Raw genomic sequence first — 26,534 nt, 5'->3', positions numbered from 1 at the left:
ATGTATGAAGAGAAGTAAGTAGTAAAATGTTTGAAGAGAAGTAACTAGTAAAATGTTTGAAGAAAAGTAACTAGTAAAATGTTTGAAGAGAAGTAACTAGTAAAATGTATGAAGAAAAGTAACTAGTAAAATGTTTGAAGAGAAGTAACTAGTAAAATGTTTGAAGAAAAGTAACTAGTAAAATGTTTGAAGAGAAGTAACTAGTAAAATGTTTGAAGAAAAGTAACTAGTAAAATGTTTGAAGAGAGGTAACTAATTGAATGTTTGAAGAGAGGTAACTTATTAAAAAAAAAAAATAACCTGATAAATGTGTAAATAAAGTGCAAAGAGGAAATTTTCTTTTCTAGTTGTTTGTGATGTGCAAAATTAGGACAAGATCTCTTTACTATAAAGCTATAAGGGCCACAGTGAAAGTGAAAAAGAGAGCCCCCCAAAAGGATGATCTATTGTTAATGCATAAGGAATATCATCAAATATAGTTTTGCTTCTATATCTTCCCAAAAAAATCTGCCATTCAATTCATGTAAGCATTTTTCTGAATCAACAAACCCAATACTTTCAAGTATCATTACTTTGGAATTACTAACAGACATGGAAAATTGAATTTCATCAGAAAAAAATTGAATGTAATAAATTCACCCAATTTCATTTGATAGCATCCAGCATTTATTATTTCTCCAGCATAAAAATCACATGATCAATTTACTTTCCAACATTCCGCAAACAATCATCATGAAGCTAATAATCTTGATGCCACGGAGACAGAATTAAATCTGCCAATGCACGGAAATTGGGAGTTCAGTTACCTTCAGGTGGGCCTGTGGCCAATTTGGAGTCATGACGACAATTGGCTTGGAAAAGGATTTCACATCTAAGCAAGATTGCCAGTGTAGAGGCTATAGATAGTTACTGTCATAGATTGTTTGCTGTAGGATATGATGTGCGTCTGAGACACTGCCCTGGTCAATTTTTATTTCCTGCAATAAAAAAAAATCCTGTAGTTCTTTCAGGTAGTTGAACCTATAAGAAAGTTTATTGTATCAGTAAGGATTTTTGTTTGTTTAAGAAAAGTAATAATACAAAGATTTTTGTTGTGAAGGAGAGGCATTAAGATGCTGATGGATAAGATACTTTTGCTTGTTCTTACAATGTCTTCAAATGATTTTTATCAGATAATTGGAGGGGGCTTAAATTTTCTTGGAAAGCCAGTTTAAGAAAACAATGACAAATGAAATTATGTGAGTGTGCCTTTATATTAGTAAGCATACAGGACACTCTCAGAAAACTCATGCTTTTCTTCAGTCCGCTGGCTATTCCCTTTTTAAAGTCTTGGATATATAAAGCTGGTGGAATTTCCATGAATGCTCTCCCAACAGACCAAATCCAAACTGACTCCATACCAACATATTCTTGGCCATTGTGGTATCGTATTATTTTGTTTGGTCAGTTGTCAGTCTCTTGACAGCTAGTTCAACATTCGTTGAGACTGAGGTTTTATGAAGTGAATGAATATTTTACAAGTTTAAACAATTTGGTAACGGTGTCTTCAGCACAACTCTCCTTTTGTTGATGCATGGCGTCTTTAGCAGCTTGAGCGTTCTTTACAGAATGAATAAGTAAACACTCTGAAATATAAATAATTAAAAAAAGAGAGATCTTAGTCACATTTTGACAGATAATGTGATCTTTAGAGCATGAAGTCTTTCCATTTAATTCTTCTTCATCGTTCATCAGAGCATTTGAGATGAGTTTAGCTCTGTCTCAGAGGAGGTGCCTGGAGGTAGGCCATGGTTACGAGACTTGAATAATGATGAGGAGAAGACGCCATTCTCTTACCATGTGATCTTTAGGGACTATACAATGTGATAGATTATTTCCTTTCATCAATTCCAGAGGAAATTGTAATGAGTAGGGTTGTTTATCAATTAGAATTCTGTGGTTCTTATTTTGTGATTGGCAAGATAGACATGTGATGGTCGTGGTGTTGCTCAAATGTCTCACTTTTCTCAGTTTCTCATTGATCCCTAGTTTCCTAATGAAATAAATGTTTAAAATGTACTTCTGATTTATTGTATTATTACCAACGCTCCTTCTCTCCTTATTCCTTTTCTTCTCTGCAAGCCACTCTTTTTTATTTTAATTCTTATTGTTGTATCTAAGTTGAGGGCTGCGGGCACGTCAAACTACTTTGCTTATTTCTGTAGCCCTCCTGCATCTAATGTAGGCCTATATTAATTAAGCATTCAATATATTTGTTTAATTTAGTTTATTATCTGTATAAAATTATATACACTTGAAATATTGTATAAAATCATATTATGATCATGAAAATTTATGATGAAAAAAAAAAAGATGCAGAAACTAATAAATCAAATCAAATCAAATCAAATTTATTCATGCCTATATTCTTATTTTTTTCTATGCAAATCACAGCGACTTAAAAAAAAAAAAATACCGGTAAAGAAAATTTTGATAGCCCTGTCCTTCACCTTTAGAAATGTAGGAGCTTGATTCCTATGGGACACACAATGAGGTATTGAAATTGTCCTTGAGTTTATTTGTCGGAAGTAGGAAGTAGGTGGAATCTTTCTTGACATCTTCCTTGTGAATTTTCCTTTCTCATATTTGTCATTCCTTCCTCTTCCTCTCTGTCGTTCTTTTTCTGTCCCTTCTATTAATCAAACCTGCACTCCCTGCGTTTTTCTATTTCTCTCTCTATTTCTCTCTTTACTCTCTCTCTCTCTCTCTCTCTCCCCTGTTTCCCTCTCCTCCTGTCTCCACCGTCTATCTCCCTTTTCCCACATATTTTCTCTCTCTTCTCTTCTCTCTTCTCTCCTCCTCTTCTCTCTCTATCTCATTCTTCTTTCTCATTTCTCTTCCTAAACCCTATCTCCTTCTCTCTCTTTCTCTCTCTGTATGAATATCTTTTTCTTTGATAATTTCTCTCTTCACTTTAACACACAAGAACAATGGGAAAGAAAAAAGATGAACATTCTTGGCATGTTCACACTGGAGCAGAAACAGCCTGCACAGTATACCTTGCTAGATCCATGATCTGTTCGGTACGAGTGTGAACGTTCTCAATGTTTTTAGCTTGCAGCATCACACCTGTCCTCGTTACATTTCTAGCACATGAACATGTGTCCGCATATATGTTGATAGGAAAACATGGATACCATACACCAAAACACTCTGAGTGGGACTGAAGCTCAAATATTTGTAGCTTCAAAAGTATGCTTATTTGTTACCACTTCTGCAAAGTCGGCCGTCTTTGTCATTTTCTGCACCCCATGATCAGTGTTTATTATTTGTTTGTTTGAATATTTAAGATTGAAAGTGTAAAAAATATAACTTCTATTGGTAAATCAATAATGATAAATCAAAAATCTTTTTTCTTCTCTTTCTTGCAGTGCAATCCAGGGATGGGGACCAATATTTTTTACAACCTTCTGTACACCCCACCCACAAAGATCATGATGTTGACTGGTTGCAGCAGTGTGTCAACACCGGTGGCTGAGGCAGCTAGGATGTGGAACCTAGTGGTGGTAAGTTGTATCGCGATGATAATAGAAATGGTGGTGGTGGTGTTGTGGTGGTGTTGTGGTGGTGGTGGTGGCGGCGGCGGCGGCGGCGGTGGTGATGGTGGTGGTGGTGTTGATGATGATGATGATGATGGTGTTGTGATAGTGGCAGTGCTGGGGTGGGGATGGAAAAGGTGGCGATTGTTGTGGAAATGGTGATAATGGTGGTGGTGGTGGTGGTGGTGGAGATGGTGGTGGGGTGATGCTGGTGAGATGATGGGATGGTGGTGGTGGTTGTGGTAGGGATGATAATGATAGGGATTGGTAAGTTAGGGGTAGGGCAGTGTTTATTGTAAGAATGGGAATGATGGGGTGGATGGTGGTGGATGGTAGTGGTGGTAATGGTTACATTGGGTGGTGGTAGTGGTGTATATAGTAGTGATGGGGATGATGATAGAGGTTGTTAAAGGGAAAGTCCACCCCCAAAATAAGTTTGTTTCGATAGAGGCAGAATAATAAGAAAATCAGGTGAGTGAAAGTTTGAGCAAATTCTGAATGAAAATAAGAAAGTTATGAATTATTGAAGTTGTGATCAATCAAATACAAATTGGCAACTCTGTGACTTATTATACGAGCTCTCCTTCATTTGCTTTGTGCATAATATTCCATAAAATCATGTTTTCTTCGTTATTGATGACGGAATATATATTTGTTCCTTGCAGGGGGAGTATAGAAACATATTTGCAGTTATTATATTTAGGGTGAATGTATGGTTGAAATTTTTCTTGAGGGAAAATGAAAATTTTAGATTTTTTTAGTACTGAGCAAATGGAGGTTGAGCTCGCATGATACGTCATAGAGTTGCCAATTTGTGTTTGATTGATCACAACTTCAATAATTCATAACTTTCTTATTTTCATTCAGAATTTGCTCAAACTTTCACTCACCTGATTTTCTTATTATTCTGCCTCTATCGAAACAAACTTATTTTTGGGGTGGACTTTCCCTTTAAGATTGGGTTCCACATAAATTGATGTTCACGGTAATGCTTTTAACTATTTTAAGACACAGATGTAAAATCAGTAGTTGGCTAAATGGTTGAGCCCCCCCCCAAAAAAAAAAAAATGGAAACAAAAATGGTAAAATCACCAATGCAATAGTAATAATAAACCATAAATCAAACTGTAGTTATGGATTTTATAGATATTATCTACCAAATCCTAAGGGAACAGAAAGGAAAAGCGACACAGTTACAAAATTGCTTTTACTCATAGGAAATTGCCATGTTTATGTCTCAAATTTCCAAAACAACACTCTCAATCCAGCAATATTTAGATCAGCTGTGGAAGCATTACCACTCGACCACTTACAATTAGGCCTGTCCTCATCAGCTTGAGATTGCCAAATATCCCGCTATTTGAGCTATCCTGATTGCAAATTATCCAGTTAATTTGCATCTGCATCAGCCCGAAGTTGCAAATAGCGGGATACTTGGTCAAGATAATCATCCCATGATATCTTGGGTTAGTTTGCAAAATATCCCGCTATTTGGCAAAATATCCTACTATTTGCCCGGTGCCTCCTCACCAGCCCGAAGACTCGCACTATGCGTGAACGCTGAGTCTCGAGCTGATGAAGACGCGATTTGTAACTTCGGGATAATGTCCAAAATCAGAAATAGTGGGCTATTTGGCAATCTCGAGCTGATGAAAACAGGCCTTTTGATCAGCTGTGTCTAAGAAATATGACTTTCAAAATAACAATCCGCTGGACAATAAACAAGATTACAGAATTTGTTTATCTGATCAATGTGATTAGACTAACCAGAGCCGGAGCCTGTGGCAATTATTAGTTTAAAAGCTTCTCAGCGTGTTACCAGTCTTTAACATTTAATCCAATACTCTGTCTTGTAAACAAACGCTAGTTGTTCCTATGCTGTACCAGATGAAGAAAAGGTTTTTCAACCTGAACAATACAGTTTAGTTAAGGCTTTCCTTAAACAAGTGCTTAAGTTGTAAAGAATTAACACAACTTGCAACTTATCTTTACACTGTGAAATATGTGCTGTACAACATTTATCCATTTATATCACCAAAAATGAGAATGTCTTGATATGACAAAATATTGACCAACGATCCTTTTTGGTGTTACTAACACTAAATGGTTATATCAACATATTTTCTTTTTCCTCTTTGGATATAAAATACATGGGGAAAGACATTGGGGACCCATTGCACGGAATCATTGATTTTGTTATTCACCTATACATGAGCCTTTTTAAAATCGTACCTTGGCCTTTTTAAAATCATACTTTGGGAATCATATCATACCTTCGAAGTGGGCTTAAAGTTATACAAAATTTGTTTTGCTTCTGTAAAGTGTGAAAGGCTCTGTGCAGTTTTTTAAGAACATGGGCAGTCTTGAATAACCCATCAAGGTCAAAACATTCTTTCATTCTACATGCCCATAACTTTAATAGTTTAGATACTCAACTGCTTTGATTGATTGACAGCAGAAATGAAAGTCACGTATTGCAATCATTATCCAAGCCTTCAAAAACTTCAGAAGAGAGTTTATTATGACAAACAAACAGTTCTGAATCATGCTTGGAAGAAAAAATAAATAGAATTTCATTTGGAAGAATTCGAATATAATGAGATTATTTCATTAGGTTTGATGACTTTTAGTAAGACATGCACAGCGGGTTTGGAAAGCTAGTCTATTAAAGAGAAAAAGAGTAATTATGGAGCTAATGTGCTTCAATACACCGTAATAATATTGACACAATCAGGTATATTTTTATGTTATAGCCCAGGGAATAAATGAAGTTTTACTTGAAATGAATTCTTGGCCAAACAAGACCCCACTCCCTCTCTCTTCCTCTTCTCTCTCTCCCTCTCCCTTTTTATGTCTCTCACTCAATCTCTGACTTTCTCTCCATCTCTCTCTCTCTCTCTCTTTCTCTCTTTTAGAGATGTTATAGGGAGAAATATATGCTATCTCTGTATCTCTCTCACTCCGTCTCTGACTTTCTCCCCATCTCTCTCTCTCTCTCTCTCTTTCTCTTTCTCTCTTTTAGAGATGTTATAGGGAGAAATATATATATATTAGTCTGCCTTATCCAATTTATTATTTATATATATATATATATATATATATATATATATATATATATATATATCTTTATTTCTCTCACTCCGTCTCTGATTTTCTCCCCATCTCTCTCTCTCTATCTCTCTCTCTCTTTTAGAGACGTTATAGAGAGAAAGAAGAGAGATAAAGAATCAAACTATGGGTGATAAAAAGATAGGACAAAAGAAAATAAAAATTAAATCAGGATCTAAAGAGAAGAATTATAGAATATTTGGGAGAAATAGAGAAGGGTGGAAAAGAAATATACAGGAGAGAATACATTTGATAGGACTGATAAGTGTGAGAAAGATCAAGGAGGAGAGAGAGAGAGTGAAAGGGAGAAAGAAAGAGAGAGAGAGAGAGAGAGAGAGAAAGAAAGAGGAGAGAGAGAGAGAGAGAGAGAGAAAGAAAGAGAAAGAGAAAGAGAGAAAGAGAGAAGAGAAAGAGAGAAAGAGAAAGAGAAAGAAAGAAACTGAGAAAGGAGAGATGTAGTAGGAGCCAGGGAAAGACACTCACGCACAGAGGAAAGAAAATCTGTAAATTGAAGGAGAATGATTCGAGTTTGTAAGATTCAGACATGTTGTTTTTGTTAGGTCAGTCTGTGCCTGTGGAGTGCATAATTGAATCTAGCTGTGTATCATGTAACCCAATCACTTCAGTTCAGGGGGTATCCATTTCAACTGACATCGATACATCGAGGGCTCCTTTTTCAAGTTCAAATTTTGTTTACTATCAATGGACTGATTACCATACATTGTTTATGTGGGAAGATGGGGGGAGGTCCTTGTCACAAATGTCATTTCACAGTCGCTTACATTGCCTTCTAGGGTCCATTAATAGTTTGGGTAAGTTACAGCAATTTGATGATTGCATTGAAAAGGATAGGATGTGTTAAGATATAAAATAACAATTGCCTGAATCTGTTCTATTGGTTTACATTCAAGAAGGCAGCGTAGCAAGATACAGTGGCACAAAAATACGCAGCCAGATTGCAAAGTGTGTATTTGTTGAAAATGATAATTTGATGGCATTGTGATAGAACCATATTTCTCCAGGACAAGGGACTAATAGATATCCCTAATACCCTGATAAGACTCGATCTACCCTCCCCCTCAAAAAAAAAAAAAAAAAAACCCATTATTTAGATATTTCATATTACAACTGTTTATGGACCAATATTACTGACTGTTATATTTGTTTGCGTTACAGACGCAACATTTCACTTATCTATCTAAATAGATCACAGAATACTTGAAAATATGATAAAGATATACTTTCTCATTAAACTATCTCAGAAACCAGTGTAGTACAATTACCTATAAGCAAGTAAATCATCTGTTCACATTCTTCTCCATCCATTCCCTCTGCCCCCCCCCCCCCTTCCAGCTTGCCTTTGGAGCCAGCTCCCCCGCCTTGTCCAACAGGAAGAGGTTCCGCACTTTCTTTCGGACACACCCCTCTGCAACCCTCCACAACCCCACCCGCATCAAGCTGGCCAGGACGTGGGGCTGGAAACGTATCTCTGTCATCCAAGAGACTCAAGAAGTCTTCACATCAGTAAGTTACATTGAACTTTGAACTTTTACCTCCCAAAGGTTCATTATTTATTTTGCTTTATCAATATGATTATCCAAAACATCCCTAAAAAAAAACAATTTTTAGTTGAACTGGCTAGGATTTGGGGGAATGCATCTCTGTCATCCAAGAGACTCAAGAAGTCTTCACATCAGTAAGTTACATTGAACTTTGAACTTTTACCTCCCAAAGGTTCATTATTTATTTTGCTTTATCAATATGATTATCCAAAACATCCCTAAAAAAAAAACAATTTTTAGTTGAACTGGCTAGGATTTGGGGGAATGCATCTCTGTCATCCAAGAGACTCAAGAAGTCTTCACATCAGTAAGTTAAATTGAACTTAGTACTTTGACCTCTCAAAGGTTCATTATTGCACTTGTAATAATACCATATTTCTTTTGCTTCATCAGTATGATTGTCTGAAGCATTCACAAAATAATAAACAATTTTTAGTTGAACTGGCTAGGATTTGGGGGAACGCATCTCTGTCTTCACATCAGTAAGTTAAATTGAACTTTGAACTTTAACCTCTCAGTACTACCATATATTCTTGCCTCATTAATCTAAAATTTTAATGATCTGAAAATGTCTTATATAAACACTATTTGGTAATTTGTCTTTAAATAATCTTGAACAATGAACTTCAACCTTTAGAAAAGCCAATGAATCTGTTTAAAAAGCCACTCATGTTTAAGCCAGATTGATGGTATGGATGATTTTTTTTTATGAAATCAACCCAACCCGATTCCAGGATTTAAACCTTAAACCACATTACTATGCCATCTTCCAATCTTTCCTAAAAGATGTGCAAACTTCAAAGAAAGTCACATAATTTGCTTTGATAGAAGAAAAGGTAATTGCTCAGGGGACAGGAACATTTTTTGATACAATTCTATTATTAGGTTGAAGCTAATGAAATACAAACAACTATGGGCTATAGTCACTTCTTATACACTGAAACATTGTTTTCCCCCTTCACAGCGCTTTAGAATGAAAGTCTGGATTTGACTACCTCTAGGAGTTTTACCATCAAAACAGGTGTTGAGCTTGTTGAATCTAATACTTCAATCAATTTTTCAAAGAAAAACCTGTTTTAACATACAAGTCTTTTTTTGAAAATAAGAATCATAATAGGTGCATTTATAGTACGCACAAATCTGTTCCAGGTGATGCCCAAGGCAACTGCGAAGTGCTGTTATTACCCTGGCTTTCTCCAAAGCTCCCTTGTTAAAGGCATCGTTTAAAAATGTTAACTCTGAGATGCACGCCCCTACATGTTTTCAGTGTCTGTGATATGGTGTAATATTGATGCCCTAAAAAATCGCGCTTCAAAATGATCAAGAAGTGCCTCAAAAAGTAACAATCCTTGAGTGACCGGTTTTATTATACTCATTTTCCCACAATAGACTATTGTTATAAAAACCGTTAGGAAAACGCAATATTTAATTTCGATTTCAAATCATAACAATCAGACAGGCGATCGGCTTGTAAAAGTCATGGGGTTCCTGACTGACCTAAAGGTTTATAATCATCATCGCAGCATGAGCTAAATCCAGGATTTCAGGTTCTGAGACAAAGTTACCAAATCCCTTTAAGGTGCTGAACAATTTCAAGGAATAAGTTCCTACCAGGTACCCATGTACTCAATCTGGTTGGAGGGACGCAATTGTAGATTATTGACTTGCCAAAGGACATTAGTGCAACAGCGGGGCTTGAACCGTAAATCATGTGATCCACACTCCACTAGATCATGACATAACTCATAAATAAATAAATGAATAGATTTTTAGCTCCTTTTCTACTCCTTTAGTGTACTCTCTTGTCCTTTTCTTTTAGACCATTGAAGACTTGGAGCAGCGTGTCAAGGCAGAAGGCATGGAGATCGTCAGTCGGCAAAGCTTCCTCACCGTGCCTGACAACGCGGTCCAGAACTTGAAGCGGCAGGATGCACGCATCATCGTTGGAGTGTTCTACGTTGGCATGGCCAGGAGAGTCTTTTGTGAAGTAAGTCTGAGAATAAGAAGCAGTAGTTCTTCTTTTCTTCTTATTAGGTGGTCTGTTATCAACAGACCACCTATTGATTTCGTCAGAATTTTCTTTATTTATTTATTATTATTATTTATTTTTATTTCTTCCCGTTTTTTGTGCCCAGGATAACTCACAGTTTGGTTTAGTCAATTTGATTCAATTTTAGCACAGTCATAGGTCATTGTCATGACACGTGACTAGAACATTTTCAAGGTCATCAAGTCATCGTGACGTCATCAAGGCGCCATTTTGTGAAATCACATTATCCATCATATCTTCATGATGCATCAGCAAAGGTCATTCATATTCATATCATATATACTTTAGGTCAAGGGTCAACAGGTCATGTCATTAAAGGTCACATAAAGGTCATGACGCGCGCGTACGTGTGCGTCAAAATTTTAAAAAGCTCAAAATCACTTAACTACTAAAGGAGAGTACGAATCAGGTCATTTTAAGCATTTCAAAATTTTCCGTCCGTACATGTCCCCGCGCGCGTTGCGCGCACTCATGACGCGCGGAAAAAGTCAAATTCAAAATATTTACATGATTTGGATTCCTCTTAACGTAATTGACAATTTACATTAATTTCAGTCACTCTTGACCTTTAATAAGGCCGTGAGCGTGCGTCAAAGTTCAAATTCCGCGCGTGCTGCTATGGGCAATATAATGCAAATTTCATCAAAAACATGCCATTTTAAAAATCGAAATAGCTCTTCAGATAGTCCATCGACCCCCGATTTTTATATCATGGTTGGAGAAAGCATGAGTTGGAGATATGATTTCATACCACCCTGACTCGTACAAAGTGTAACAAAGTCAACATATTGACATCTAAACTCAACAAAATGTATTTTGTTGATGACGTCATTTTTGTCTTTGTTTAATTGAGATTATCTCACTTATCGGTGATAGATCTTCTCCCAGATTTTGATATGTTGTAGCTGAGATAATTTTCTATCAGAAATATACCATTTATTTTTCATTTAGATGACGTCATCATAGTTAAATATTCGATTAAAGGCGACAATGCATAAATTGTCATATTTGCGTGTTATGTCTATGGGAGGTCATTTTTTTCAAAACATGAATCTGCATGACAAGGTGTTTTGACCAGTATCTCGGTTGTTATTCAACATTTTTCTCACAAATTTAGTATGTTGTAGCTGAGACTATTTGCTATCTAAATATTTCCTCATTTTTTTAATCAGTTGTCAGGATCATGCTTATGCTCATCATCATCATTAACATTATCGTTTTTATCGTCATATAACATTATCATTATCATCATCATCATCATCATCACCTTTACTATCATGATCATCACCATGTTCATCATGATCATCATTGTTTACATGTCTATATAACTTCTCCCATTCTCAAATCTATCATAAGACTTAGACAGACCACCTTATTCGTCTTTGTGACGAATTAAATTCTAGTTGTTACTGTTGTTGTTTTTCTCATCTGTCTCTTTCTCTTTCTCCTTCTTATCATTCTTCTTCATTTTCTTTTTCTTATTGTTCTCCTTGTTCTTGTTCTTCTTAAGTAAGAGTTCTTCTTTTTCTTGTTCTTCATGTTGTTGTTGTTGTTATTGTTCTTCTCCTTCTTCTTTTCTTCTTTTTCTCCTTTTATTGAAGTAAGTGCCACCTTCCTAGTGTATCTGTAATTATGTAGAACTTGAAATGGAACATACAGCATGAGTGACATATTTGAGACTTATGCAAACTTGATTAAATCTTAAAGGATCTTGAAACAGACATGAAGGTTACTCAAGAACACAGGTGACATACATGTCAAGAAAATACGAATCACACATGACATATTCATGAAATATACACGAAACATACCAGAAACTGATGAAACATATATATATGCATCAAAACGATTAAAAAAAAAAACCTATGTATAATCTGCAGATTGTAGTTTCGCCATGCATGCACAATGTTTGGGAGTGGAAGAACTGCAGAATCATTCTGGACTTAACAATGAAATGCAAGCTGGTTTTAAAATAATGTTACTTTCAATATTGTAATTTCCGCCTTTAATTCAAAGAACAATCTATTTCTGTCTTTAAGAGTCACACAAACATCTATGTAATGTACACATGAAACTATCATTCCAGTGCTTGTAAGACATATAGTTTCGACTGAACTAATAAAGGCGCAGGGAATTGGAGACTCTTTACAAAGCTGATAAAGATATATAAAGATAACAATTTTATTTTTGTTTAACATTCATCTCGAATGAACATGCATCTCGAATGAACATGAACCAGAAAATTCTTGAGGTGACTCACCAATGTAGTCAGAATCCTATATCTTTGAAGAAAGCAAAGTTATTTCACAGAACTCATTCATTTGATACATTTTAGCATTGAAAATCATTCTTTATCACATAACGGATGTATTTTTGTACCCTTAAAAGCAAAGTTATTCCACAGAACTCATTAATTTGATACATTTTAGCATTGAAAATCATTCTTTATCACATAACGGATGTATTTTTGTACCCTTGAAAGCAAAGTTATTCCACAGAACTCATTAATTTGATACATTTTAGCATGGAAAATCATTCTTTATCACATATCAGATGTACTTCTGTACCCTTGGAAAGGAACAGGGAATCGATTGATTGAAATAAATGGTCTCCCGAACCGACAGGAGATGGTCTCATTTTTGTTTAACATTCGTCTCCGATGACTTTGAACAGAAAATGTGTAGGAGTCAAACTGCTATATCTTCAGAAGATTCAAAGACATTCTACAGAACTCATTAATCTAATGTTTCATTCTTTGTCACATGAGAGGTATTTCTGTACTCTAAGAAAGGAAAACAGGGGATCGATAGATTGAAATAAAAGTCTCTTGAAGCAGCAGGAAATGGTTTCTTGTTTGTATTATAACTCCAATGGCTTTGTACCAGAAATTCAAAGGGTGAATCATTGCACGGTCATTTAGTCATGGACGACCTTTTTGGACAAAAGTTTAGAGTTAGATGTAGAAAAATGTAACGCTTTCCAGTGAAGTTCTTTATATTTCACTGTGAGGGGTTTCACTAAAAGTTTGAAAAGACGATGATATTTGTCTGTCATGTTTTTCTTATGTCATGGAAAGACAAGATGCTTTCACTTAGCCAGTCGACATTGATCATTTACAAATATCATCCAAACAGGTTTACCCATTGACTTCTGAATTCTCTAATTGCCATAGGCTTAATACAAGATCCACCCTGTTCCAGTAGGCAATGTGTTAAAGCCTATCTGTACTAGTTTACAGGAGGTATTAGACCACCCTGCAAGGTCACTTGACAGGTGGTTATCTCATCAAATCAGCTCTCACTTAACATAAGAAAAAGAGGATCATGGGGGATCAATGGTCACCGATTAGGCATTGTTTGCTATATAGAGGGTGCTATTAAGAGTGCAGTGGGGCTTTAAGATGCTATTTTCTTGACTCATTACATGCCAAACAAAAGGAATGGAAAGTGCCAGAAGCTTTAATGTCTTTTACCTTCAAGTAACTTGGACGTAATTGTGTGAGAGAAAATGTCATCTACTAGTTGAGAGCCAGAAGGGCATTAACTCCATGTAAAGTATATCTGTTAACTCCCTTCTTGCTCCCAACAGACAATATTCGTGCCTTCAAGCCTTGACAAATGCAGAGATGCCAACTGTTCCATTTTTGCCGTATTTGTTCCGTTTTTTTGCTATGAATGCGTCAGTACGTCTTTTGTATGTTTTGTTACGTTTAAAAAAAAAAAAAAAAAAATTATTGATGATTTTCTCAATTTCCGATCATGGGCTTTGTGTCGTAAGTGTATTATGGACCTATGTCTTCAAACGATGCACGCAGGACGGTGATCCGGGCCCCAAACTGCGCACATTGCGAACAACCCATGTGTACTGTATTGCACATCGCGCTCTGATCTGGGTACGTATACGTGGTACTGCCGTTTTTTTAAGCTGCTTGATTGGGCGATATGTTAAGGTGAGAGATTTTTTTCAAAAATACTTTTTTTTTGGTCCAAAAATACTGTTTTTTGCTCTTAAGAATACTTTTGTTGTTGATGAAGGTTGGCATCTCTGCGAATGTGGTATCATGCATAACCTCAACTCTAAGGAAGCTAGGCCAGCTTCTTTTGATGGGTTAACTGTTTAATATTCTTAGTTCTTAGAAAGTATTGATGTGCCTGTAAATTATCCTTTGGGATTAATTGACCAGGTAACTTAGGAAGAATACACATTGCCCGAGGGCAGAAGTGAACTGCATAATCTAGGTTATTTTATTTCCATGTTTGTCATTGTCTGTTGAGCAGGTTCTACAACACATCGTCTTTTTTTAAAGCCAAAAGGGCTTTAACTCATATACTTTAACACAACGCCCAAATGAATCTGTACAGACATAATCTATGCTGTTGGCTCAGTCGGTAAAGCTTTTTCCTATTGAACCAAAGATTGTGGGTTTGAATCTTACACAGGCGGATGACTGAAGTTTGCGTTGTATTTTACCATGCCCCTCCTCTGTTTCAAAGACGCAGGATATGTTAAAGTGGAAAACACACTGTCCATAGGAAAGTATGTTAAATGGAGGCCCTGTGTAGAGGAGAGTCGCCACCTGTGCATGTTAGGAACCCACTGCGCTATTTGTATAAGAGTAGGGGGAAAACCCCGGTGTAATTGTCCACCTACACACCCCTAATCAGTTACACTGGGAGGAAAGACCCGAGGGTTTCAGAGGTTCAGTTTACTTTTTGCCTCCCGGGCACAGGTAACATTAATACTTCATAACAATGATATTAATGCTCCGGTTATAATTTCCCTGTGGTATGTTTTATGCATGCAAACATGGTTCCAGAATTCATCCTTGTAACAGAAAAAATATACCTAACTCCAACCCCCTCACCATAAAATGTTAACTCGATTACAATCCTCACTAGAATCCTACCCTTTGGGGAAAAAAAGCTTTGGAGCAATAATTTGCTTATCAATATGAAACTAAATTTCTTTATTAAGAAAAAAACAAACAAAATGTAATCTATTATTGAATGTCCCCTACCAAATACAGTTAACTCTACATTAGATCCGTTGGGGATGCAAGAAATAATAACATTTTTTTGCATAGTATTGTTACAAAATTGGATTTGTGCGACTTCAAGGGATGCAAAGTCAATTGTATATGCTAAAACCTCACAGAAGTGACAACATGTTAAAGGTAAAGACCAGTATTGGAAACCCCCCAATGTCCCAAAATGAAATGGGAGCTCTTTATTACCAATCATGTGAAAGAATATGTTTTGACTAATACATGATGATAACAAATTTGCAGGGGAAACCGCCTACTAATTGATATATTTGGTAAATTAGTTTATCTATTGGACTGTGAGAGATAAACGCTCATGTCGCGCACGTGTGCGTAGTCCCATATACATTTTTCTGTGTACAGTGCTTGTAACTTTATCAAGACTGGGCCACATTTCTTATCATTTTGATGAATCCAGAACCTTGGCAGTACACAGCAATACTTATATGCTAGATGATCAACCTTTTCTGATCGATTCCACAACGTTTTTTTTACAATGCATTCGCATGACCAGAACTGGTCTTTATCTTTAAGATTATCCCAGACCAATGAAAGCTTTCCATGGCAAAATCACTCCATGTGCATATACATTGTAGTTTTAAGAAAAAAGGGTATTCGTGCTAATTGGTGAGCCAGACCATTGAGTAAATCCTTGTCAAAATTCCCTCCATTTTTTTTAAAACGCAGACATTTTATTATCAATAGATTGAAAACATTAAATGGATTGAAAACATTACCTACATGTCTGTTATTGCATATATTTCTCCGAAATGAATGCATTGAGTTGCAAGAGTTAATCTGTTGATTACTGGATTGTCAAAGTCCCATAAGCTTAATACAGGGACCACCTGGTTCCAGCAGGCAAGGGGTTAAGAAGCTAGCATACTTCATTCCTACAAGGACATCCCCTTGTTATGTTGTCTCTGTCTCCTGCAATAGGATCCCCTTCTCAATAATTCATGCTCCGGGCAAAATCTATATTCTTCAGAGTGCATGCTTCTTCAGGTCCGGCCGGCTCTTCTCTGCTAGCTCCCCCCCCATATTTCCTTGGATTGAGGATTTGAAAGTGTACACACACAGTGATGGGAGCTTTCACACCAACTCCAGTTTGGGTATGCTTGTGTTGCTTTGCTGCAATGTTCCCTTGCAGTCTTTGTAACTCGCCCTTATCTGACGTCTATATTATTACTAACCATTTTGAAAGATGACAATTTGGAATGAGTTTGGAATTCCTTTGGATATTGACCATTTGGCATTCCATTCGAATCTATTTGGAATCCATTTAGAAAGATGGCTAATGGAATCAATTTGGAAAGGTGGCAATTGTGAGTCCATTTAGACAGATGACCATTTGGAATCCATTTGGAATTGATTTGAAAAGATTTTGAATCCATTTTAAAAGATGACAATTTGGAATCTAATTCGGCATGATTTGGAAAGGTGATTATTTTGAATTAATTAGGAAAATACAACCATGTGGAATCCAGTGCAATGGAGATCATTCGGAATCCATTTGGAAAGGTGATCATTTTTTTTTTCACCAATTTATAATGTTTGAGATGATGCGCACATCTTGATCTTTTATACACATGTGAACTGGTCAGGTGCGTCTCTTGCTGATGTTGGTTCGCACAACTATGGAGTCTACATCCTTTTGACCCAATTGTTGCATACTTGAGATATGCTCTGTCTTTCACAAGCAGAATGTCATAAGTGTCATTAGACAATCTGAGAAAAGGGGGTATTATCTAAATTCAGCTAGGCCCCCCAAAGGTTTTCTTATTTGGATTACAATCGGAAATTTGTTATAATAATAATATTACATTTATAAAGCACCTTTTCATTAGATATGAAGTGCATAAATAAACAAATACTTTCAAAAAACAAAGAGAGAGAGAACATTATCATACAAAGCTTGCATTGATTACAATCAGAGAAGGAATATTATAACAAATTCGAGGGAAAAAAAATGCATTTTTCAGAAACCTCTTGAAAGCTGTGAGAGTATGGTGATTCTTTAGTATATATACATGGAGTAAGGATTCCTAGGTTTTGGGGGGCCATAACTGAAAAATCTGTTTGCTGGTTTAAGGGACAGTTAATGTATTACTAGTGGCTTGCTAGTTGCTATTTATCACATGAAATATAAATATAAGCTTGGGTGGTTTTAGAAAACTTTCACAAATTCCCTGAAATTGCCGTTCATCCAATGATACAAGCATGCAGCTTCTGTTTGGAGCCAGAAGGGCATTAACTCATAACATTTTAAACAAAGTTAAAACCCTTCTGGCACTAAGCAGACAATTTTTTAATAGAGTTAATGCCCATCTTGCTCTTGACAAACAATATGTGCTCTAAATAAGATCCTTTGATATACAAAACTTAAAGGTAAAGACCAGTTATGGTCATGCGATTGCATTGTGAAAGAAACGTTGTGGAATCGATCAGAAAAGGTTGATCATCTAGCATCTAGCATCTGCAAGGTTCTGGAATCATCAAAATGATAAGAAATTTGGCCCATTCTTCGTAAAGTTACAAGCACTATACACAGAAAGATGTATATGGGACTACCCTATATCTCTCACAGACCATGAGAGAAACAAATTTACCAAATATATGAATTAGTAGGCGGTTTCCCGGCAAATTTTGTATCATCATGTATTAGTCAAAACATATTCTTTCACATGATTGGTAATGAGAGCTTCCATTTCATTTTTTGAAATTGGGGCGTTTCCAATACTGGTCTTTGCCTTTAACAAAACTATGATGTGTTTACACATGTATTCCTGCTTATAGAATAGATCAAGATGATTGACCTCAAATCTGGGCTATTGTACAAAATATGAAAGAAGAAAAAAGTCACCTGGTGAATCAAATGAAGGGAAAGTGCATTTACATTGTGTTTCTACGTGATTAATTTCAAGGAAAGCTATTTTTCAGCAACCCCATTGACCTTTAATTTGCAGTTTGTCCTTTTTTGTGTGAATTAAAGCACCATGGTAGAAGTGTTATGAACCCAATCATTTTCAATCTTGAAGAAAAGGTGAAATCTCCTTCACTGATTATGCCTGGATGACTTCTGGATAAACTCCTTTTCAAATTTAAAGGAGCTGAAATATATCCCGAGGCATTTTGGTTTCCGCATGAACCAAGACAAGTGCATGCTGGGTATATCCAGAGCAAGGGTCTGCTAACCCAGCTTTCTCCTGCGTCCTGTTTTGAGATTCCAAGCCATAGAGGGCAGCAGTTGTTGTAATTCATCAGAGCCATCTAGACACAGAGTTTGGCCAACTTGGGTTTCATTTGGTCACAACATGCCATATATTCTTTTATTTTGTGCTTGCCAAACAAAGCAGTATTTGCCATATTGTATCCATCTCAAATCAGGTTGGTCAAACTCTGTGTATAGATGGCTCTGTAATTTATTAGAGCTGTCTTCAAGCAGAGGTCAGGTCAACTTGATTTCTATTGGCCACTGGCCACACCCTGATACATATTTTGTGTTTGCTTGCCCAACAAAGCAACATTTGCCAAGTTGTTAGTTATTATAACCAACTTGGCCAAATTCTCTATAGAAGTGATTGTAATTCATTTGATCTATTTATCATTTAGGTCTACTTCGTTTCACTCAATGTGCTTGATATGTTGGGCAGCACTAGGCTTAACTACAATTCATATACACACATTTTAATTCAGTTTGATTAACACAATGAATGTTATAGCTTTACCAATAATGATTTTATTCGCATTTTCATTCTTGATGCTGATACACATGAACACTTAAATTTTGTGTAAAACAACCACACGCAAAGAAACATCTTATAAAATGAATTACTCGTGGGTGCATGTAAGCGCCTTCGAATCTGATTCAAATGTCCAACTCCAAATGACAGACCTTTAGATGGCTATCGACCTTTGATTTCTTCTTCCCTTGAGAGAGGTAGATTTAATATAAATCCTTGCCCCTTGTGTCCACTTGTCTGCCGAACATTGGTAGTCATGTCCAATCCAAAATGGAGGACCTTGTGTTAAAGTGACTTGGTAACATTGCTCAGATTCGGCAACAAAATCCTGTATTTAGCTCATGCTGCAATCATAATTATAAACCTTTAGGTCAGTCAGGAATCCCATCACTTTTACAAGCCTGTCTGATTATCAAGATACTAATGATTGGAAATAAAAAATTTAAAAATTGTTTTCCTAACACTACAGTCTATTGGGGGAAATGAGTATGGCAAAACCTGTCACTCAATTTTTTAAAAACTTTTTTGACGCACTTCATGATCATTTTGAATCACAAATTTGTAGGGCTTCAATATTTCACCATATCACAGACACTGATAACATGTAGGGCCGTGCATCTCAGATTTAACATTGTTAAACAATGCCTTTAACCATCAGGTTAGTCATTGAAATCTCCTTCCCTTGAGAGAAACAGATTTAGCATAAATCCTTGTCCTTTGCGTCCACTTTTCCACCCACTAGGCAAGAGTAAAGGATGTAAAAGCTATCTTACCAATCTTGAAAAACATGTAGGTAATGTTGATTTGTTTTCAAAAAGCTCTTGTAGATTATGTTTCAATGTGGTTTTGGTGTCTCAAGTGTTCATGGAGGACTGTTATGAATACTGTACCACTAATCGATAAAAGTTCCACATTCATGACTTCATTTGAGTGGAGAGTTTAAGATGTTTAAATTGTCTGCATTTATATCATCATCAATTTTAGAGGGCGTAGCAAATAGTGTAAACTGTAGATTTTTAAAGATATCAAGAAGTGCATTTCACTTGTAACCGCATCAAGGTTCTCATCAATCGAACTCTAATTGTCCCGTATGACCATTCTTGTGTGGTGTTGATAGCCTTTTGCCTGAGGGCCCTTCAATGTTTTACAAAGACAGAAGGAGACAAAATGCCTTTAAAAAAGCTTGCCACAAACACTTTCATGTCCATTCTTTCATGACCAAATGGATTGGTTAGACAATTTATTCATTTATTTCCTCTTGCGGCTTTCATCCATTATACATCTTAAAGAGGGATAAACAGAGGGTAAGTAATTTTTTCAAATAAAAGGAAGTCTCTTGAAGCAGACAGGTTATCATTTCTTTCAGCTATCCTCAAGATATAACCTAAAGCATACAAATGGATAGCAGAATATGTTCACCCAATTATATTTTGCAGGTTATGTCTTGGCTGCCCCGGTATATTTGGTTCAACAAGATTTGCAACAATACTTACGTATGGTTTTGCCATGAGCACTAAATAAACAAGCTCTTGGCTCAAGACGCTTGCTACCCTGCTATTTTCTAGCCTAAACCTTCAGAAGATCTAGCCTAAAGCATCAGTGGGTGGAAGAACATATTCACATAATTCCCGCTTGCGTACATACTCTTGCTTTGTTAGCCTAGTCACCCAGTTGCATTTCCGAGGTTTTGCCCCTTTGTCAACTCAGAATTATTTTTGGTTCAAGAAAAAATGGCATTGTGATTACATTTGGGGATGAGAGGTATATGTCTCGCAATAAGCAAGCCTTCATTTGGACATGCTTGATAGCTATCTTCTTTTAGTCCACCCTTCTGAAGGTCTAGCCTCAAGTGTAAAAATGGATGGCAGAATATATTAACCCTTTTCCTCTCTTACTTGGTTAGCTAAGTCAACCAGCTGCATTTTCTAGGTTATTTCTCCTTTTTCATCCCCAATATTATATTGATTCAAGAAAAATGACATTGTGATTATATTCAGTAGCACAAATGATCTTTTGCTCCCTTTCCCCCCATTACTTGGAATTAACAAGCCTTTAGCAGGAGATGCTCGATATTCAGCTTTTTTCTTCCTTCCTCCCTCAAACTGTCCAATGGTTTAGCTCCAGGCATCAAAATGTATGGCACAATTATTTTCCATAGTTCCATCTAAATATTTTCCAGCTGATGCTTCCTCAGTCAACCTGGAATTTAGTTCGCTTGAAATGATCAGGTTTTGACGACATAACTGGCATGAAGGATTTTGTCATTTTACGCTGCAAGCACAAAATAATCAAACCTTTTGGCTATGGAAGCACACCCACTTGGCTTTTTTCTAGCCCAAACCATCAACTATCCTACCCAGATCTGTCACTGTTTCTTGCAATCTCCCTGCAATCCCATAGTGCCTATTTCACACTTAAGAGTCCATCATATGTTCTAATATTGGATGTACAATAATATGAACACACTTTCATGTAGATTTTTGTTTTGTCTAGTGCCCATTTCATACTCAAGATCTTCTTGTATGCACTAACATGGGCTGTACTATAATACTTACATGTAAACTTTTGTTTTTATGTCATGCCCATTTCACACTCAAACTGTCCTTGCATGTGCTAACATTGAAAATACAGAAATATGACTGCCTATACATGAATAGATTTTCATATCATGCAAATAGCCCACCTCTCATGCCATTATGCTGTCTGCATTTCTCTTTAGCATTTTGTGTAGATTTTCAGCAAGAATGTTAAAATCTTCATCTGCTCGTTATCGTCTCCCTATGGAACATCTTTTTTTTTAGCCTTCAAAATAGGGTCCTTAAACATTGTGTATTTCTGTATTTTTTTTCTTCATTGATTAATTAGTTTGATTACACACAAAGATATGTATAAAATGGTGTAAATTGCTGTAATTCTCAGGCTCTCAACCACCTTTAAATATTCTTAGTAATTTTGTTAATAGATACTCAATGTGTTCCATCCATAATCCCTTATTCTAATTCAAAGTGGGAGTGATTAGAATTGATCTGTTCTTCTAGAACAAGGGTAAAAAGAAAGATAAATTAGTTATATCCTTATACACTTTTTTTCTTGACACAAATCATGTGCAGGTGTGACACATCAATCATAATCTTTTAATTAGCTGCAGGAAAATAATTAGTTGCCGAAAATAATTAGTTCCAGTTTTTTCTAATGCTCGGATGACAGATGACAATATTTCTAGATCTAGCCATCGTTCAACCCTTTGCCAGTGCAAACCAGATAATCCTTGTATTAAACCTATGGAAATGAGAAAATTTGGAAGTCCCTTGACAATGTTTGTCGAATTCTGGCATAGTATGATACAAAGACCTACCATTAGTTGCGAGTAATGTTTATTGATCAAGAAAGTGTTTTCCTTTTTCTTGAAAGTTGAAACAGATTCATGAATGGTGGAGATTGGTATTTTTATATTGGTATCAATAATCTAACAATGACACAAAATAGTTGACCATAAATTTGGAAGTTGTACTGTGTTTCACAAAAGATTGAAATTATACAACATTTTCACTCTTATTTGGCTGCATGAAATAAACTTTTTTTTTAATGTGTGAAGTATTTTTACCTCAGTTAGTTTTTTTGAAAATAATCTAGAAGCCATATGTAAACATATCTCCTCCGAAATACTTAAAGGCACAGGGATATTATTGAGTGACACAAAAAAACTTCACCCGTTCCCCTTGGGAACTAGGGTCCTGTTATATATATATATATATTTTTTTTTTTATCAATAACAAGTTATAATAACTATCATAAGCTACTGAAATCATGGCATTTGATCGGCTGAGAGCGAATTTGCCCTTGAAATTTAGCATTTGTTGTTATCAACAAGTTTTACGAAACAGGACCCAGGTGGCTACTTCTTAGAATGACAATTCAGTAGTCAAATCAGTTAAGATCAAGTTTTTGTAAGAAATGTGCAAATTTTCCTAATGGAATGACCCGTTATCTCTGAACCTCTCTGTTTTCCCGAGCACAGCATATCTTACCTATTCTACACTACCCTTTTTCCTAACCCCAAACTCGATCAAGAGAGACTACTCTGACTTACACCCACCAAATAGCTTTTGTCGTCATTTTAGCCCATGGCAACACTTTCGATTTGGACGTTGCTAAATCTAGTCCCGGCCAGAGTGGAAAATGTGGAAATCTCCATTCCCACGCAAGAAAGAAAAACATAGAAGCTGCTAGTTGCGGTGAATACAGACTCGTGGATGAAGTTGTGCTATCAAGATGAGTGAAAATGGAATTTTCTCAGAAATGGGCAATCCATTTGTCGCCAAATAGTTCTTATATTGCCAGGGCAGTATTTTAAGTACTTACCTTAAAATGTCTGAACTCTTGAATTCATCTAAAGTGTTGAGGATTATGTGAAAGAAATAGCCTGTGAGTGGATGTCATGACTTACCATATATTTCCCTTGCAAATATTGGAATAATTGTACTAACATTACATTGCTCTGCTTTAGTTTGAGGACATTTAAATGTTATCTTCAGGCATATGAGGGGGAGGATTTAATAGTCACAGTTGTAGAGTACTTAATATTACATTTCTTAGCACTTTACATTTGTAACTATTTTCACATAATCTTTCTCTTTTCATTATTGTATCTTCTTGTTGATATATATTTCTTCATCAGTTGCTGTTATCCTACTATTTTAAACTCTTCTCTTTAAGCTTTTGTCCTTGACTCTTTATCTCCATTATTTATTGAAATAATTTTTAATAGGTTGAGAACATCTGATGGTAACTAAAATAAAAATTCTAATGACAGCCCTTAGGTTGTACCATACAAGCTTTAAACAACATTGCCTCTTATTTATTTGTCAAATTCCTAATTTCAACTCTGAACCCAGCGCCATAGCTAGCTTGATCCTGATCCTAATCCTAACCCTGAACCTAAAACTAAATGGCAACCCTAACCCTATCCCTAAACCTAAAACCCAATGGCAACACTAACCCTAAGCTTCATCCTAAAACCTGGTGGTATTTCTAAGCCTATCCCTATCCCTAACCATGAACATAAACCTAAAACCCAAAGTCAATCCTAACACTAAAACCTTTCCATATATTTTGATGGAATAATGCCACAAGAAAATGTTGTATCACCTCCACATCTTTTTTGCTAATTCCACATCTAACTTAGATGTCTCTTTTGGGATTCAATCTTGCACTGCAGTTTTGGAAACCATTTGTCCTAAGGCCTTCAAAGTTAATCATCACAACACCATCATCATTACCACTACCAGCACCACCAACATTACCATTCCCTTGCTACCACTACTATCATAACCATTATCATTATCACCACCACCACCACCATTACTGCCACCCCCGCTGTCACCGCTGTGATTATTAGCAATGCAGCCCTCTATATCACACCCATCATCAACATCATCATCACCACCAGAAAGCACTACCATAACCACCCCACTGTCCTTACTACCATCACAACCACCATTACCACCACCATCACCACCACCATCACCACCACCATCACCACCACCATCACCACCACCATCACCACCACCATCACCACCACCATCACCACCACCATTACCACCACCATTACCACCACCACCAACATCATAACCACCACCACCACCACCACTACCACCGCCACCATCACCAACACACCTCCACCTCATCACCACCATCACCATCACCATTACCATCACCTATGACCACCACCACCACCGCCACCATCACCACTGCCATTCCAAGCTATGCCCCATGAGTCCTTTGCAATCAACATCACCCTTTCTCTCTTCTAAGAATCACAATCAAAATATTCGACTAACCCCCAATCAAATCTCCATCAATATCCATGCTCGTGCATCTCGCATTATGACATCATCACAACCTTACTCCTCTCCACTTCATCACATTAGTACAGCTGACATCATTATCACATCATTAATTCCCCATCTTCATCCATACCTCCCCATACTCCCGCATCTCTCCCATCATCTCTAAAGCCGGTCGTCACGGCTACCTCCTTAGTCAAATCCACACCAGGGAGTCAATACAAACATTGTTTTCCTCACGCCTCCATCCCTCCTCCCGGATGTCTCCAATCAATTTCCCACCACCTAGGAAGAAATGATCGCCGTGACAACCAATTAACCTCCAGATTGCTCTTGTGTTTCTTCATTTTAAATAAAAAGAACTCCCAAAGTCCCCTCGGTAATCACCTGATGGTGAGAAATCCTTCAAACTTATTTGAGAAAACAAGCGGACTGTATAAACATGGCTCTTTTTCTTGGTAGGAAGATCACAGCAGCTCCTCTTGTTGTCTCACTTTTCTTCACCCTATTTGGTTGTTGATCATAATTTGTTTTTGACATTCCCAAATGCCTTTCTCTTCCTGGATGACTTTATTCCCTCTCTCTCTCTCTCTCTCTCTCTCTCTCTCTCTCTCTCACTCTCTCCCTCTCCCTCTCCCTCTCTCCCTCCCTCCCTCTTTATCTACCTACATCTACTTCTACCCCCTCTCTCTTTACCTCTACTCCTATCTCTGTTGTTTTTCTTTTCTTTTCTCTTTTATTTCTATCATTATTTCTTCTTCAATCACTCTATTTGTCTTTGCTCAACACCCCTTTCTCTTCATTTGTATTTGCTTGATGCCTCTCTCTCTTCATTCTAAATAGAAACGGATTAATCAAACATTAGAATCCATCAAACCAGAGCAATTTTTCTGATTTCATCAACCAGATTTTCAGATTATCAATCGTACACTACAAATCTAATCAGAGAAAGTGATATACTGTCAAAGCTACTCAAACAAGATCATACAATGTCTACAAAACACCCAATGCCATATATACCCTTACCCATACCGTAATTGCACTTGGCCCCTTTCTTTAATATTACATTCACTTACGTGTATGGAGAGCAAACTTTAATGTTAGGAGGGGGGGGGGTGCACTCTATGTTTACCCCGCCCTACTTACGGGTCCTAAATTTGGACCTGCTCCTTCCATTCTTCCGCTCTCGCTCTCGGAAAAACCTGACACGATCAGTCAGATGCTAGCTGTGAAACGGGAAGTTCGACAGCTGACGTCGATATGCAGGTCAAGGCAAGCTTCCATGATCTTGAGGAAAGTTACCACGAGGACTGATAGAACGTACCAAAAAGTGCTATTTTTGTGTCGTGTACGTACCGGCAAAGTTTGCAAAGGGTGCGACATACATACAATGTGTCCAGCTTTATATTGACACCTCTTTTTCTTTCCTTGCTAAAATGGATAGGAAAAATCATTGTTAAAGATACTATTAAAAAATTTCAAATAGAAATTGATGAATTTGAAGTCCTAGCCACTGTCCCTTTCTCCATTGCAAGTTATGAACAGTAAGATAAAGTCTAGTGATCCTAATGCAGCACCTTATTTTGTTTAAATGCATACACAGAAC

At 36.7% G+C, this 26,534-nt stretch overlaps 1 protein-coding gene across 1 annotated transcript; it reads left to right on the top strand.

The window, feature by feature from the left end:
• Positions 1-26,242, top strand: LOC115929081 (gamma-aminobutyric acid type B receptor subunit 1-like). The gene is made up of 6 exons (XM_030997236.1): positions 1-14; positions 1,735-1,780; positions 3,411-3,545; positions 8,040-8,210; positions 10,068-10,235; positions 26,144-26,242. Exons 1-6 carry the CDS (start codon positions 1-3, stop codon positions 26,240-26,242), a joined length of 633 nt encoding a protein of 210 aa, XP_030853096.1.
• The last annotated feature ends 292 nt before the right edge of the window (positions 26,243-26,534 follow it).

Source organism: Strongylocentrotus purpuratus, unplaced genomic scaffold (assembly GCF_000002235.5).
Source record: "Strongylocentrotus purpuratus isolate Spur 01 unplaced genomic scaffold, Spur_5.0 spur5_scaffold_4, whole genome shotgun sequence".
Taxonomy (NCBI): Eukaryota; Metazoa; Echinodermata; class Echinoidea; order Camarodonta; family Strongylocentrotidae; genus Strongylocentrotus; species Strongylocentrotus purpuratus.
The sequence above is the reverse complement of the archived record's forward strand: the minus strand, read 5'-3'. Positions and strand labels throughout refer to the sequence as shown.

Coding starts and splice junctions, on each gene's coding strand:
- LOC115929081 (XM_030997236.1), top strand. Junction 1,781..3,410: donor CTCAGAGGAGGTGCCTGGAG/GTAGGCCATGGT, acceptor TCTTTCTTGCAG/TGCAATCCAGGGATGGGGAC. Junction 8,211..10,067: donor CTCAAGAAGTCTTCACATCA/GTAAGTTACATT, acceptor CTTTTCTTTTAG/ACCATTGAAGACTTGGAGCA.